This window comes from Sturnus vulgaris, chromosome Z (assembly GCF_052056855.1).
Source record: "Sturnus vulgaris isolate bStuVul1 chromosome Z, bStuVul1.hap1, whole genome shotgun sequence".
Lineage (NCBI taxonomy): Eukaryota > Metazoa > Chordata > Aves > Passeriformes > Sturnidae > Sturnus > Sturnus vulgaris.
The window spans coordinates 46,261,936-46,278,146 of NC_142283.1; the positions used below are offsets into that span (position 1 = coordinate 46,261,936).

At 37.4% G+C, this 16,211-nt stretch overlaps 1 protein-coding gene across 1 annotated transcript; it reads right to left on the minus strand.

Moving 5' to 3' along the window:
• Positions 1–290: 290 nt before the first annotated feature.
• Positions 291–16,211, minus strand: PSAT1 (phosphoserine aminotransferase 1). The gene is made up of 9 exons (XM_014894671.2): positions 16,119–16,211; positions 13,904–13,964; positions 12,985–13,054; positions 11,673–11,878; positions 10,058–10,230; positions 8,887–9,056; positions 5,114–5,242; positions 2,541–2,678; positions 291–1,944 (listed from the first exon to the last, which is right to left on the minus strand). The coding sequence occupies exons 1-9, from the start codon at positions 16,176–16,178 to the stop codon at positions 1,839–1,841; spliced, it is 1,113 nt and encodes a 370-aa protein (XP_014750157.1). The 5' UTR covers positions 16,179–16,211; the 3' UTR covers positions 291–1,838.

A 16,211-nucleotide genomic window follows, 5' to 3' on the forward strand; every position in this document is an offset into this window, starting at 1 on the left:
CCTTAAAACCTATAAAGACCCCTTAGAAACCCCACCTAGTTGGATTTGCTAGATTGGACTCTCTTCATAGAGGAAATAAACTCTATGGAACTTTCCTGTCTGCACTTTTCAATCTTTTATCTCTACCAGTTGTCCTTGATTCTCTAGCTGGGAAGGGATTGTTTTGTCTAACTATCCTGTGAAGAGACCTTACTAACATCTAACATGAAGTTTCAGAGTTACACACTAAGCAGCAGAGATTATGAAAAATATAAAACCTAAAACCCAAGGCATCACAAACACAATGGTACTTCACATCATGACATGATTAAATTTTATTTTTTTTCACATAATTTACTTACTTTGAGTTACACTAAGTTGATAAAAATCTCCAAACAGTAGTCTTAAAATGACAACTTTTCAGATAAGAATATAACTCAGCCCCAGCACATCCCACTGACTTGATCTGAGGTTCCATCAACAGAGGGATAGTACACCATTATCATTAATAAATTGTTACCACTGTACTGACACTACACAAAAATTAAAAAAAAAAAAGAGATCCCCAATGTGTGCCAAAGAGTTTAGTCTGAAACCAGCTGTAGTAATGCTAAACACACTGACAGTAGCAGATAGCTTCTACACAAGTTAAAATAGGAGATTAAGGTTAATATATGGGCATTGGCAGTAAAGCCACCAGCTGAGAAAAAAAAAGTAATTCAAGGGTTCTGTAACAGGAGATCTTCTGAAGATTTTTGCATAACCACAGTGACCTCTCTAGCCCAGACCATCAAAGTCTGCAATAAGCTAGAAGGACCAAGTGAGAAAGTGAGACCAAAGTATCAAAGTGTCAGGAAAAGGCAGAGAAGATTATTGCTTACTCCAATTGGACAAAGTTCCACATATAAAAGGCTACAGAACTGAAAGAATGGAAAGACAGAACAAGTACTGGAGCAAGTTGAGGAAAAACACTTAAGAAACACCAAAGAAGTCTGCTGCACTTTGGGCTCAAAGTCAGTGCAGAGAAAGTCAAAAGCCCATTGAGTGGAGTACAACAATCCAGTCTAGCATAAGGTCAACAAACAAGAAGCAATTTTTTTTTGCAGCAAGTATGCATGCTCCAAAATAAGAATATAACATTAATAACCTAGGAGTTTAATATACAAAATGCATAGAGAAAGAAAAAACATCTTAGAAATTGATTTAATCAGACTCATGAATTTTAGCTTTTAACTAATAAATGTTAATAGGAAGAAAGGCCCAGTCCTGCAGACTTTAACCACAATTGCTTGCAATGGTTATGATAGTACTTCTTGCATTGGAGCCAAATCTTCTTGCATCTGAAGGCCAAATCCTCAAGTTAGGAATGCTGGTGTTAACTCCTAAACACTACTGGTGCTACATTGTTGGAATATACCCCATAAACCAACTAGCTGTCCCTAGAGACCGTGGTGGTTTACCTTCATTATGCAATCAAAAAAGTGTAACAGAGAGCTTATGACAAATTTTGCTCCCTGAATTTTACTAAAAAGAAGGCATTGCTGAAGTCACTTGTAACTAGAAGTGAGAAACAGACTCAGATCCATAGCATCTTACAATGCATGTTATTCATGCTTTAACCACATATTTTCAAATTTTGGAATCAATCACAATCAGTCTGGGGATCCTCACCTTCAGCAAAGCCAAAATTGCCACATCATTGCAAGACTGGGCCTCTGTCCCATTCAGTTAATTAAAATTGCTACAGGAACTAAAAGAAAATAAAACTTGTGTGCTACAGCTGTGCAGTACCACAGTAATGTTAAAACCCTTTAGCTTTTATTTCATTGATGTGCAGCCTGGCTCTAACCCATGGGCATTTATGACTGATGCATCTGCATGAAGCTTCTCATGAATGTTGCAAGCTTCTGAACATCTTCTACAGTCACCGCATTATACAAAGAGGCACGGATTCCTCCCACAGACCTGAATTGAAAATAGGAGGGGAGAAAAAAAAGAAACAGAAAAGTTTTGTATATTTTAAAAAAGACATTAGTGACAGTCACAGACGTTTAAATCTATTCCTACTCTAAAATGATAAAACTCACATTTATGTACATGAGAAGAAAAAATTAATTCTTCAAGGCAGGCTTGCAATCTACAGAAGCTTAGTATTTATTAGTTATTTGTAGCTTCAAAGTTGTAGCCCAATGACCACAAAAAACTAATCCCACAAACACTGCTGAACATGGGAAAGAACTCTTGCAATCAGGTAGACAAGCCACCTAGGAGGCTTTATACACTGACACAGCCTGATCTCAAAAGATATCTTCTTTGGTATCTGCACATAGACAGATTTGCAGAAGAAAGCAGCATTAAGGACAAAGCTCTCTGAAGCCCACCAGCTCACCTAAGCAGTAGCTGAGCCACCAGCAATCTCCGATTACAATCTCTGGAGTGCTATTCTCAAGTGTTGCCAAACCAGCATGAGGAACAATTTATGCATAAGAAAGGCTGATGCTGTACCACTGTAGTAACAGTCTACTGGGCACAGGACAGAGATTCACTTGACTAATACTTACCGATGTCCTTTCAGAGATATCATGTTAAGTTCCACAGCCTTCTCAAGAAATTTCTTTTCCAGGGCTTCATCACCCTTGACACTGCCAATGCGGAAAGGTACATTCATTCTGCTTCGGTTCTTTCTCTCCACTGGACATCTAGAAAGGTTGCAGAACATACTGCTTAACCCACTCCATGCTAAATTTACATTTCAGCCTTCATGCAGTTTGAAAAAGTGAATAATCACACCTGTTTAGAATCAAACTCAATCCTTCATAATCAAAATTGTCATTATCTTCCCAAATATAATAATTGAAGTAGTAAAGTGGAGGGCTTATTAACCCTTCCTGACATACTCAAAATTGTATCAGAGGAACAGACACAAGGCTTGTATACAGACCAGATTAAAGGGAAAAAAAAGAAAAATAAATAAAACAGTTACTTAAGATAGGTGAGGTAATTACAGGGAATTTTGACTAAATCTAAAGCAGTTTCTTCTCTTCCTCTTCAAAGACCAACACTTCTCAATTAGTCAAAAGTGCTACCAGAATTACACAGCTAGACAGAGCTAAAGGAAGTTTAAGAAAACAACGCAAGTAAATTTTCATTGATATTGGAAATTTCTGTTAGTGATTTCAGTCCATCTTCTAAATTAGCATTACTCGGAATCACGGAGTAGAGAAGAGGTATCTTTAGAACAAATCTTGCACTACATACATGGCCACAACATCACATGAGATGCATCATAGCTCCTTAGTATCTTAAAATCCCATTTAATCTGAATCAAGATACGTGCAATATCTCTTCAACTATTTTGTGAAGGTAGGAAATTATGGGGGAGGAAGAAAATATTTAAATATCTTTTTTTAATGTTTCTACTTATAAAGGAGATATGATGCCTTCAGATTTTTTTCCTAAGGCTGTGATGTAGATTCTTGCAGGCATTCAATATAAATGAGTTATCATAAAATGCATGTGAATTTCATACCTATTATTATGCTATTTAGAAAAGAATGAGCATCATTTGTTTTAGTTCCTCTCTTGTTCCTTTGTCCAGATATCTCCATGATGAAAAGAAAAAAAGATCTATCATAACACCTGCCTGTGCAAATCTTCTACTTCAGGTTGAACCAGGAAAATAATGTTCAAAAAGGCCTACACTTCTGAGCACACCCATATCTGAATTACTGCAGCCATGTTTTAGTTTTTAGAATATCTAGTTGCTATTAGGCAGTCTGATGTAACTCAGTGCACAGACGTTGAAAAACAAACTACAAATGGCACAGAGCACTTCATGGAAGAAAGGCTCCATTTGCTAAATGGCTTGTCACATGGCTTACTCAGGGAAGCATGCCACAGATTAAGTGCCACGTTACAGCTGGGAAGGCAGCTTCAAATTAAGTCTTCCTTTTAGTTATAGATACAATTAAAAAATTCACAGTCTGAACTGTATTGCTTAGGAAGCTGCATACAGCTCAGTTAGTGAAGCTTGTTCTGCTTTCCCAACTGACTATTTACCATACAATTTGCATTGCATTTCCCACTCACTGCCTCACAGATCGACTTGCCAGATACAGATTTATGTTTGTCACAAAATGTCTTTTTCAAGGCTTCATTTGTGTTCTGACGTTTATGAAAAACCCCCAGGATTTCCCTGGAGTAGGATCACAGTCCTGATCATGGTGATGCTAAAGGCAAAGCTGTTCTCATTAACTAAATGGATAAGAAGAAGGTATTAAATATTATGATGAAACTTTATCCCTGCCAATTATGATTGCAGACAGCTTTAATTTAAAATCCAAATTTAATTTGCTCTATCCTAACTTTGACTTCCCCACACTGCTGCTTTTACACTGAAGGTGATGGAAAATATTTTGCAGTTTCTTGGTCAATTGGTAGTCTGAGCTTGGCAAATATTAAAATTATCGCATTATCAGCTCTTAACTATGCATAGGACCTGTGAGCTCAAAAATACCTTCCAACTCGATGTAGAAGTCAAGAGGGTTAAATCTGCTTTGGAAAGCCAGCAAACATAACTGAAGAAAATAAACTGCACATAAAGTACATAAAGAAAATATTCCATTTTGAGTCTGATCTTTCTATTTTATTTCTTGAAGTGTTCCAAAACTTAGCATAATTAGCTAATAAAAATGCTCTGCTTAATAGAGAAAAAGCAGAGTCAAAGACTCCTGGAAAGTGGTAGGGAAAATACAATGCAAAAGGGTCTCTACAATTTCTTAGAGGCAATTTTCTCCCTTTTGGCATATATTTTCCCAAGGGATTTAGTAAGCATACAAACCAGAATCTGCATATCTGTCTTTTGTATACTCTTCTCCCACACTCCTGTTTGATTAAGTTTAGAATATGTTTTTAGTAGGACTCACTACTGATCTATACAAGATAAATTGAAATAACTTCCTACTGGAATGAGACTTATTCTTGGACAGTTACCAAGAGAATGGTTTGCACAAATAGTATCTCTAGGAGTCCTCAAAAAAGGTGACTTCAAAAATACAATTAGGCTCTCGAAAGTTAAGAAATGTGTGGTTATGTAGCAAATATTGAAGCAAAGGGGAAAAGCATAGCAACTTACACATAAAATCCATTAGATTTGTCTATAATATCATAAATCATCCGTGACTTGGTTAAACTAAGTTTATCCATAGCTGCAGCTCCACCATTATTCTTTATCCATTCCAGTACCAATCCCATGATATAAATACTGCAAAAGGAAAGAACACATTTCAGTGAAATTATTCAAACAGGAAAAACATAAGTCTTGTCTAATAGTTTACAAAATGTTTCAGCAACAAAATGCCATGTTTGATTTAAAGGCACTTAAGATTAACAAATCAAAATATAGACTATTTTACAAGCTATGACAACTCTAAACAATGTTTTCTAGACACAGAAGAAATAATCTGAAATTCAAACGCCACACATATCTGTTGGACCCAGCTTAATCCTTTGTACCACAGAAGGACATGTCCCACAGGCTTCCTGCAGCCCTGCAGGGCTCCCAAAGACATCAAGACATGCTGCAGGCACTGCCAATTCATTGTTCACACAGCTGCCTGTCAGGTCCTGTCCAGAAGGACTACACAACTGCCTAGGAGCCAGATTTAGAAAAAAATTAATAGCATTTGTCTTGTGCAGCTGATTTAGCAAAAATACAGGAGTAAATCTCAAATACACATACATTAATATGCCAGAAATTTAACAATAGTTTCATAAGTTAAAAATAAGAACTCTAATCCCATTTCTGTCTATAAAGACCTTTTGCCGGCAGGAACAGTGAAGTTTGGTGAAACAAATTATGATGTATCACATTTAATTATTTGTTACCAGTCAAGTTCTTAGTAGAGATCTGGAAGCCTACTGGCATCACATGGCTTGAGGCCAAGAATTGCAATCCTAGTTACTAAGTGCAACATAAAAAAATCCTTGAGGCTTTTTGCCTTTGTGCTTTTGCTACAAAACTCAGCTTGTTCAAGTTCAGACATTTCCCACGACTACAATTTACATAGAAAACCTGCTCACAAGTTTTTATGGCCTATATCCAACAAGTTCACTCTTATGAATCCCTTCATTATTGATTCCAAGGGAGTGCTCAGAGAACATTACCCGACAAGTTTCCCTAACACATATCTAGCAGGAGGCTGTTTTAAATTTTGCTGCTTTTTATTTTGAAAGGGATGCCAGTAACAAATCCTTGAACACTGCAGAAAGGCTGCAGAATAATCAAGGTTGCAGACTGCCATTTATAAGAAGTACCTGACAGCTCTGAGAGCACAATCTTGTCACATTTATTACAGCACATTATTAATTACTCCAGTGTAAAGGATTTAAGTGAAGTATAGATTATGGCATTGGCAAATATATAGGGCCACATTCACCTCCTGCCCTCACTTCCTTGAGCAAAACTTTTTTGGACAAGTGAAATCTTAGAAGTCAGCCTTACAGTGACTCACAAGAACCCAGACAGCTGAAAGATTTTATCCTTCTTTTACATCAATCAGAATAAAGTTTCTGGAACAATTTTAAGTGCAAAATGCATTTCAGAGCTTGCAAATGAGATTTTTATAGCAAATTCATTGTTAATTTTAGCTAAACAGATTAAGGTCAAAGAGTCAACTGTGTAATGCCATGAGGTTAAAGGCATTAGTACCACCTTAATTTAATTTAACATCTTGCTGAAGTAGCTTTCGCAAATTCAGTTAATATTTCCTGCCTGTTTGCCAGCAAACCATTAACAAGTGCAAGGAAAAGACCAGAGAAAAAGAGAACTAAGAAGCTTTGCCAGTTCCTTAAACTGGAACAGGCAGTTAGGGCCAAGCCAAACAGATGTGCATCCTGCCAACATTTCAGTCTGTTATATTTTGGATTCTGGAGCGTACTCCAATGTGAGTTTGTAGCATGAAGTGAAATCTAGCAAGACAGTGATGAGAAAGGAGAAAGACTGTTAGTTCAACTTTATTTTCAGTTCCCTTAACCACCCACTACCCTGTTAAGGCTACTGTCAGATACTAAGTAACAGCTAAAGCAGCACTTTCTTTTCAGAAGTTCTTTGCAATGGCTAAAAAAAGGCTGCAGGATTTGATTTGTTTTGCTTTTCAAATCAGAGGAACAGCACTGTGTCCAAGTACTGAGATTAAGTGGAACTTCAGTTTTTCAAATGGAAATAGCTTTGCACTTGGAAAACTTGAATGGCTGGATTTAAAACCTGGCATATTCAATTATACAGTGTCCAAAACCAGTATGTGTGACTTGGAAGTCAGGCAAATAATTGCTCATGAAATAGAGATTTCATCAAGCACTGGAAAAGAAAGACATACATACTGCCTATGTTACAAAGCTACACTGAGCCAACCAAAATCTGGAAACATTGTATAGCTAATTCTTACTGGGTGTACCCAGCCAACAGGGCAGACAGGCCGCCAGTCAGAATACATAATTACAGCACTACATGCTGTACAATAAGCACACAACTTGGGGGAACAAGTTCTGCACTGTAAAATCTGGCATAAGCAAACGTTTACAAGATTTACTGTTCTGTTGATAAAGATGGGTGCTCCTATGCCATTGCAACAGTACACTCTGCAGTGACAATCAGCAAATTCAGAGATACTTAAATTTAGTAAAATTTAAAGTGATACTAATTGTAATGATGGAATTAAGTTATAGGGTTTATATACAGGAATCAGTGAACTTTAGGCCTGTACAGTACATTTAATATGTGTCAAAGATCATTAGGCAACCTAACTTTGCAATTCTGGAACATACAAACAAACTGTAAGATTTGAGACTAAACATCAGTATAAAATTGCATTATCAAATTATCTGAATGAAAAAGAAACCTTTATTTTCAAGGTAATTTTAAAAGCTTTAGGGAAAAAAGAAACCTAGATTGAAGATCTTTTTTTAAATAACCATTTAAGAGGACACTGGTAGAAAAATTATTCAGGTTAAGAGCGGGTAGATACTAATGGCACAACATCTAAACATTCTAGTAGCAAAGCACCATTTCACTAGTTATCAAAAGCTACAAGATACCAATTTTTAAAAAAGCAAGCTGTAGTCTGATCTGCTTCTTGCATAATGAAATCATCACATACACAGCAATTTTATGCTTTTGATTGCTAGCAATGATTATAAAGCTAGATCAATTTTATCTTTGGATACCAAACCAAACACTGAGATGGCAGTCAGAATTATGCAAAACTTTACAAGACAGAAAAGCAAAGCAACTATTAAAATGTAATTTAGAAGTTTTTTCTGCAGTTTCATTTCAAAACCAACAGTAGCAAAAGACGTATAAAGAATAAGAAATACTTTTAAAGATTAAAAGAATACTTATTCTTGTGCTATCTTATATTATTTAAAACTTTGTTCTCAGCATTTGAACCTCCAGATCCCCACTGACTTTATTTACTGGAAAATGATAAATATTATTGTGAATAATGTCAGGAAGAAACTAAATCAAATTGTATCTAGTGACCCAGAAGCAAGTCTAAGTGCCAAATTACCTCCTTGCAATGAGAGAAGCATCACCACTGATGATATAAATATATAAACTCATATAAACCAGAACTGCATCCTGAAACTTCCACAATAGAGCTATGATATATATAATATTGACTTTAAAAAAGACTACATCCTCTATGGCTGAGTTGCACTAGGCAATGCAAAGCCTACTAGTCACACGGCTGGACACTTCCATGTTTTCACAGAAATCATGTGAAACACTCCAACGTATCAGTGGCCTGAGGGCAAATAGACAACTTGGGAAGCTTTTCTAGGTAAAAGCGGCAGATGGCAGTGCGGCAGCTTTCTGAGCAAGGAATACCACACAGCAGGGTGAGTTACCTGTAGCACGGTGGAGTGTTGTACAATGAGCTATTTGCTGCCTGTGTTTTGTAATCCAGTACAACAGGGCATTCCTTCAGTGCAAATCCCAGCAAGTCCTCACGTACTATTACAACAGTAACACCAGCACAGCCAACATTCTTCTGAGCGCCAGCAAAAATCACACCAAACTTTAAAATGAAGAAGAAAGAACTTGGTACATGCATTCACTTGCAGATCTTACAACTGAGTAATACCCCAGGCATACTAGTCAGCTAAACAGAACGGAGCATGTGTTGAAAATTAGCAAGTTGTAGGTTAAAAGAAGAGTTAGCAGAAGTTCTGATTTCAAAGTGCACTTATGTCTACTCAATTGAGGAAGATAATCACAACAAATTTCACAACAGTTGGCTAAATGTTTATTTAATAGCTGCAAATAATCCTCAAGGCAGCCTGTTGCAATTTCACACTACTCCATGCAAATTTACTAAAAACAAATTCCTACACAGTTCACAGTATTTGCAATCCATCTGGTATTTCAGAACAGTCATCATAAAATCCACCTGTTCAAAGAGGCGGATCAGGAAAGGCCAGGTTGAACGCATTAACAACTACTCCTTTTTGCTACACACAGGTAAGAGAGGTCAAACATGCTATTTCACAAATCTGTAACATTTCTACTCATAGGATACTTTATAAACATAGTAACTGCCTGTGTTCTGACTCTTTACTATCTGTGAAACAGACACCATAATCATGAGGCAGACTAAGCTTTAGGAGCTTAAAAGTGGTTACAGACTTTTCATGTCAGAGGCAGGATTAAAAATACTGATTCACAGTACACTATCTATAGACTAAACATGATTTAAAACTTATTTATTTTAGCTCTTACTTTATTTTAGCAAGTATTTTCTTCATCAGTAAAGATCACACAGTAGCTAAATCTTAGGCAGCTATTACCATGAACAATTTCAATATAGTTAAGTAGGTTTTTATGAGAAAAGGGAAAACAGACGTTGAAATCTCAAACCTGAAATTTCAACAGTTCTATCCATCATCAGATACTCAATTAACAAAACATGACTTCCTTAATTTCACTGCTCAGCATCTCTAGCCATCCAGACATTTCAAAGTGTTTCACTATTAGCATTAAATTTTGAAAAAGCTTTGTGCATTGTGTCCACTTGTTTACCTTAGAAACATCCACAGGTTTGGACAGGAAGTTTGATGACATATCACAAACCAAGACCGCTCCTTTGACATCAGGTACAAAGTCAAACTCCACACCATGAACAGTTTCATTAGCACAATAATACACATAAGATGCATCTGGATTAAGATTCCAAGTTCTTGGGTCAGGAATGCCTAAGAGATAAAAAAGAAACCCAGAGGTCACTGGAGACAAGTAATTTTCTTGGAATACAATTTTACCTGAACATGAAACTTAAGTGCAAACCAAGAACATTTTGTCATATAGACTATTAGTCCTGTTGTTACCAGGAAGATAATGTATCTGCAAAGCCAATACACCACTGCAATCCCAAAATTCTCAGGTGAGCTATCATTAAGTTTGCAAAACCTTTAGATTGTCACTCCTTATTCTTCAAATTATTTTCATCCAGTTTGCAATTCCAGACTACAAAGTACTGCCCTAGGGGTTGAAAACAGCATTTCAGAGGAATTCAGACACTGTGTTCAAGAATCTTCCTGCTGCCTTTGGAACCACTGAAACATCCAAATTTTCACTAGCAAAGTTCTCTAAAGCTGTTTCTGTGCAATCCCAGAAGCACTTAAGTCTTGCCCAAGCTTGAACAAACAAGGCTACCTACCTTTCTCCCATTTTAAGCTTTGCAACTGATTTATAAAACTAAGATTTCCTCTGTCAACAGGCAATACACAGGCATGTCCTGACAGCACAGAACAGGTTTGACATAGAATAAATAGTTGCTCTCCCTTTCTTTTCTCCTCCAGGATCTGATGGGAGGTGGAGGGAAGGGTGGGAGATGGTGCCATTGCTTCCATCACTATTTACTGCCTCTCCTCTTATCTACAGCTGTGAAATGGTGAATTACACTCCCCCAGACTGGAAAGCTGTAGGTTAAATTCCTTCCTGTGCATCATAGAATATAAACTTACTTTCCAAGTTAGTGCCCTAATCACTGTTAGTTAGTACACTAACTTATAAGGGGATATTCATTGTCTTTCTTGATGCCACTCTTTTTAGTTCAGGTATTGTAATTTGGACCAGAGGGAAGAGAAGTGAGCAAAACTAGCAGGAATAGAAACCAGATCTTATGTATTCCTGCTTCAAGAATTATTTATGTATATTCAGTGACATATTGGTGGGAAAAATAATAATTTAGGAATCCTTAAAAGCAGGTAACAGAATTCAGGTCTCCCATACCCTGAGTCAACAAAGTTAAAATCTCGGACCTGCTTCTGTATTTTAGAAGAATCTCATTACTGAATGTACATGAAATTGAAAATACCTCACAATATTCCTGTGAATAGCTTAAGAACTCAGTTAAATACTGAAAAAACAGAGAGCACAGACCATTTCCCTACTTAGACAGTTCTTTCTTGCCACTTATTTTCTGGCTTAGCCCCATTTCACCATTTTTTTTTCTGGTGGAAACTGTTAAGCCATTAATCTCCCAGTGGTGAACAAAGAGATGTGGCAGACATTCTTTTGAGTGCTGGGCAGTCAACTAGTTAACATTCAACAGCCCAATAGCTACAGTGGATGTATTTTTAGAGCAAGTCAAAAAGCAAAGCATTCACATAGATAAATGCAATCATCAACTTACTTGTATAGGCTCCTAGTTTGGGATGAACAATATTTACTTTGGCATACTTCTCTGCTTCTTTAGCTGCTTTTGCCGACCAGCCTCCAGTAACCACATAATCTGCTTGTCTTCCCTCCTTTAAACCAATAAGGTTAAGCGGGACTGCACTGAACTGAGCAGATCCACCTCCTTGAAGGAAAAGAACTTTGTAGTTGTCTGGTATATTTCTGCATAAAAGAAATAACCATTTATGTTATTCCCAGGTGACACAGGATGCCTACAACTTGATACTAATTATTTAACTGTGACTGAAGAACACTGTCATTTTAGAAGACTCTTTGCCTAGAGCTTAGATCAAGTCCCACTAACTAATATCAGCACTCGTCTTGAGAAACAAACATTTAAGAGTAAATGGGATGAATTTTGGTGATAAAAATTTGCTGGAAAAGAGCTTTCCCTCCTCAACCTTGGCACTGCATTAAACAAACTCACTTCTGTGTAGCAGTACACACAGACTTGAGAGATATTCCACCACAATTAATGCTGACTTTTAATTTTATCTATTGCTAGCTTCATGACTTTTCTGTCAGGCTAAGAACATCACACCAAAGTGCTTACAGTAGCACTCAGAAGAGACTCTTCAATTTCAAAGTGCAACAATACAGTAAAGTATACGTGCAGAGCAAGTGCAATAAAGAGTTGCTCGTGTAATCACAAAAATCATGTATTCCAATTTTTCATTAAAATCCCTTTGTCAATGATTCTGGCTGTGACTGAGGGTCAAGTGTTTATGTTAAATGTTCAACATTATTAACTACTATGAGAACAGTAATTCTAATCCATTATATATTTATTTACAAATTTTTAAAATATGTCATTTTATACATAAATATATAAATAGGAAAAGGGCTCTTGATCAGTGATTCTAACACTGACGCACAGAGCTCTTGTTAACAAAATAGGACTTATGGACAATGAGCAAATCATATTTATACTACTAGAGAACTGATTTTTATTGTTTGCTTGTACTTCTTTTAGTTCATGTCCTTCATGAATTCTATGAAGGTGACAAAAATTAAAATTTCAAAACAAAGTCAACTAAACATACAAAAAACATCTCAAACTAATAAGAACCCTTTGTCACATTCAAAAATATAAGCATCAAACAGAAGATCGATGTCCTCCCCAAGGTTATTACTCTACAATGCACAGTACCCATGCATGGAAAACATCCCCAAAGAGGTGCTTTCAAGAAAAGATCTCCATGTTAGACATTAGTGATGCAACTAGCACACGCACAACATAAAAAATAACCAGAAAGTAATTCACTTACAGCAATTCACGCAAGAGATTTTCAGTTGTATTTAAAATTTTTGTGAAATCTGAGGACCGATGGCTCATTTCTTTGGTAGAATAGAGAGAAGAAATAATATGAAACAAGATGGTAATACATTAATTTGATTTTTAAATTGTGTTAGGCTTTAAACCTTTTACAGTACAGACCCAAAATGCCTGAAGGTTGTCAGGTTCCCAGTTTCTACTCCTCTTTAAGTACATAAATACTCCTAAATACCCACAGAAGACTTATACCTGGAGTCTAGATACAGACAAATCCTGTTCATTGACATTTGGCACTCATATGGCCTTATTACCACTAAGAACAACCACATTTGCAGCTAAAAAAAATAGTCTCTAAAAAGCTTTCCTTTTCCTCATGGTAAGAACCTTCTCTGCTGCTAATGCTGTAAGAAGTATATAATAAAGTACAGAAGTTTGTTTTGTTCTCTTACCTTTAGCAAGGCTTCTTCACACAGTAAAGCTAATTAAACATTAAGGACAATTGCACAGTAATTCCTTTTAAATCCACAGGCTGTCCAGGCTGTCTTCCATGTAAAAGTGTACAATTTAAACAGTAATCTGAATTGTACAGAGACAGCTGTACGTTCTACTTTTAGCAACTAATCAGTTTCATAGATTAATAAAATGCTCACCATCTTGATGCATAAATCTTCAGTGCAACTGGGGCTGAAAAACCAGCCAGCTACCCATATGGCACAGAAGACTTCCTCCTTATTGCAGGAGAGCACTGCCTTTCTAATGGGAAGGATCCTTAATCTAAATGGTATATATACATATCTATACAGGCACACGGGTATTAAAAATGGAGCCAAAATACCAAGATCAGAAAGTCTTATTAAGCAATTCAGTTAAACACTGAAATAATGAAAAATGTAGATTTTTTTAAGTCTTACCAAGAACACTTATACCAAGTCCTTTGTAGTCCACCAATTCTTTCTGTGCTTCTAGTAACACCTATCAAAAGAAAAAAACCCAGAAATAAATTAAGGGAAATTTCCACTATGTGAAGTCTCTGATGCATCATGCCTATGCCAGCTGCCCCATATTGCAATAACCTGACACTTTTCAAGTGAAATTAACAGAAGTATCCTCACCAATTTTGTTGTAACTAGAAGCTTAAGGCTTTTCATAAGATAGCAAACTTAAATCACATGCTTGTTGTGGAGACCATGTTTTAAGTTATTATTTCAAATGCTACATTTCCAGATTGCTGAACAATTTCTAGGATTTGAATGGAACTCTTAACCTCTACAGAACATGTAATGTTTATATACATACTCTTTCTAAGCAAGCATCCTACATACCCACTCCCACCACTCCATCCTGTGTCCTTTCACTTAGCTTGTGCACATAGGACAACTGAAGTATTGAAGAAAATATAATAAGAAAGATCAACTTGGGGAACTGAGTATCTTAAACGGAGCCAACATGACAATGTCTTGTTTCACAAAATGAAGTTCCACACTTTTTGAAGACAAGCCTTTATCTTATTGAGAGTTAAGAAAGAAATTAGGCAAAATCTTGAGATAACAAAAAAAACCAGGTCACTAAAAGTCCTAGCCAAGCAGTGCTTCAGCCATCCATTTTTTTTCTGCCTTCTCCCCTAGCTCTTGAGTATCAGTAAAGTAGCATGAGAGTCTAACCACTGGATCCACAGCTTCCGATTTTGGTAAATTCTTGTCTGAGAGCCAGAACACTCTTGGCTACTCCTAAAGGAAGCAGGAGAAGAAGGAACCCCAGTAGAACAGCCACCAAACAAATCCTAGGATCTGACAAGAAACTGCACACTCTGGGCAATTCCAGGAATAAGAAATCTACCTTGCTGACAGGGTATCTGCATGGCCTGTCAACTGTAACAGCTGGCTATCAAAAGGTCAACTAAAAGATTGTGAAGTTTTAACCACTAGGTTTTACAAGCTAACTTATCCATGACATCTCTGTCATCCTTCTCAGGAGGCAAAAAAAAGTAAGGGAGAATACACAGACTATTAGAGTAGTGCTTGCTAAAATCCAATTGTGTTAGTAACATTCTCCGTCTCAAAATCTGTACATGCCTCACAACAGATAGCTACAACACCCATTATAATCCATCTTCTTGCTTCATCAAAGCAAGTGCTTTAGTGCTTTACAGGCACCATCAGCCCACAATCAAGAGAAACAAACCATCGAGGAGATACAGCAGTCCACACAAAGAGCACTACATTTTCAAGAGGGTAAATAGATTAATAACAGGGAGCTCAACTGTGCCTACTTGCATTCCTCAAACCTTAAAATCCAGGTTTTAGCCATCTCTGCCAGAGAGCTGGGTACTGAGGCAGTGCCTGTGAGGGCCCCTTTTGGAATCTAGAGCTCAGCACATAACAAAAAAATTTTTTGCAACCTTATCCACAAAAGACATTTCCTCGAGAAAAGAGAGGGGAAAGAAACCCAAACAAATAAAACCAAGAAAGTTGCTCTGCAGCCAATCTGTTTATTCAAAGATTTCCTTTTTTAAGAAGTAACACATAAAATAACGAAGAATGCTATGGAGGGAACTCAGAAAAGAACGATAACAAAAAAAAAAAAAAAAAATCCACAGTAGCTAACCCTTAAAGTCAGATACGTACAGTTTGGCAGAAGCCTCCCCTCTCCATATGTAACTGGATAATCCATGGATGCTGATGCAACTTTCCAGAGGGTTGAGTGTACACCATATTCACTATAACTTCTTACAGAAAGGCGTCTCAGGGAATTACCATGCCATTTATCAAATGACAAATCTCACACTCCACAGAACTATCCTTGTGCGCTTAGGTCCTACTTCCCATGCCAAAACTAACGATATAGGTGCTGGTGCCACATGATCCAGCAGGAAAGAAAACCCCAAAAGACAAAGCCCTAGAGAGTATTCTAAGAACTACATTCGAGCTCGCTTCCAAAAATCCGAGCTTATTAGCGCAGCTCGCTGGAGAAGGGGAGAAGACGGGGGTTTCGGCGCTGTGCGGATAAACTCCTGTAATTACTATTTACTAGAGTTTCCCTAGCCCTCGCTTTGCAGCCGGAATCCCGCGGGGAGCCGGGGGACGAGGACACCCAGCCCCGCGGTGCCCCAGCCCGGCCCCTACTCACGGAGCGCGGCAGCTTCGCCGGCCCGGCGCCGAAGTTCGCAACCTGCCGCCCGCCCTCCATCGCCGCGACGCCGCCGCTCCTTCTGCTCCCGCT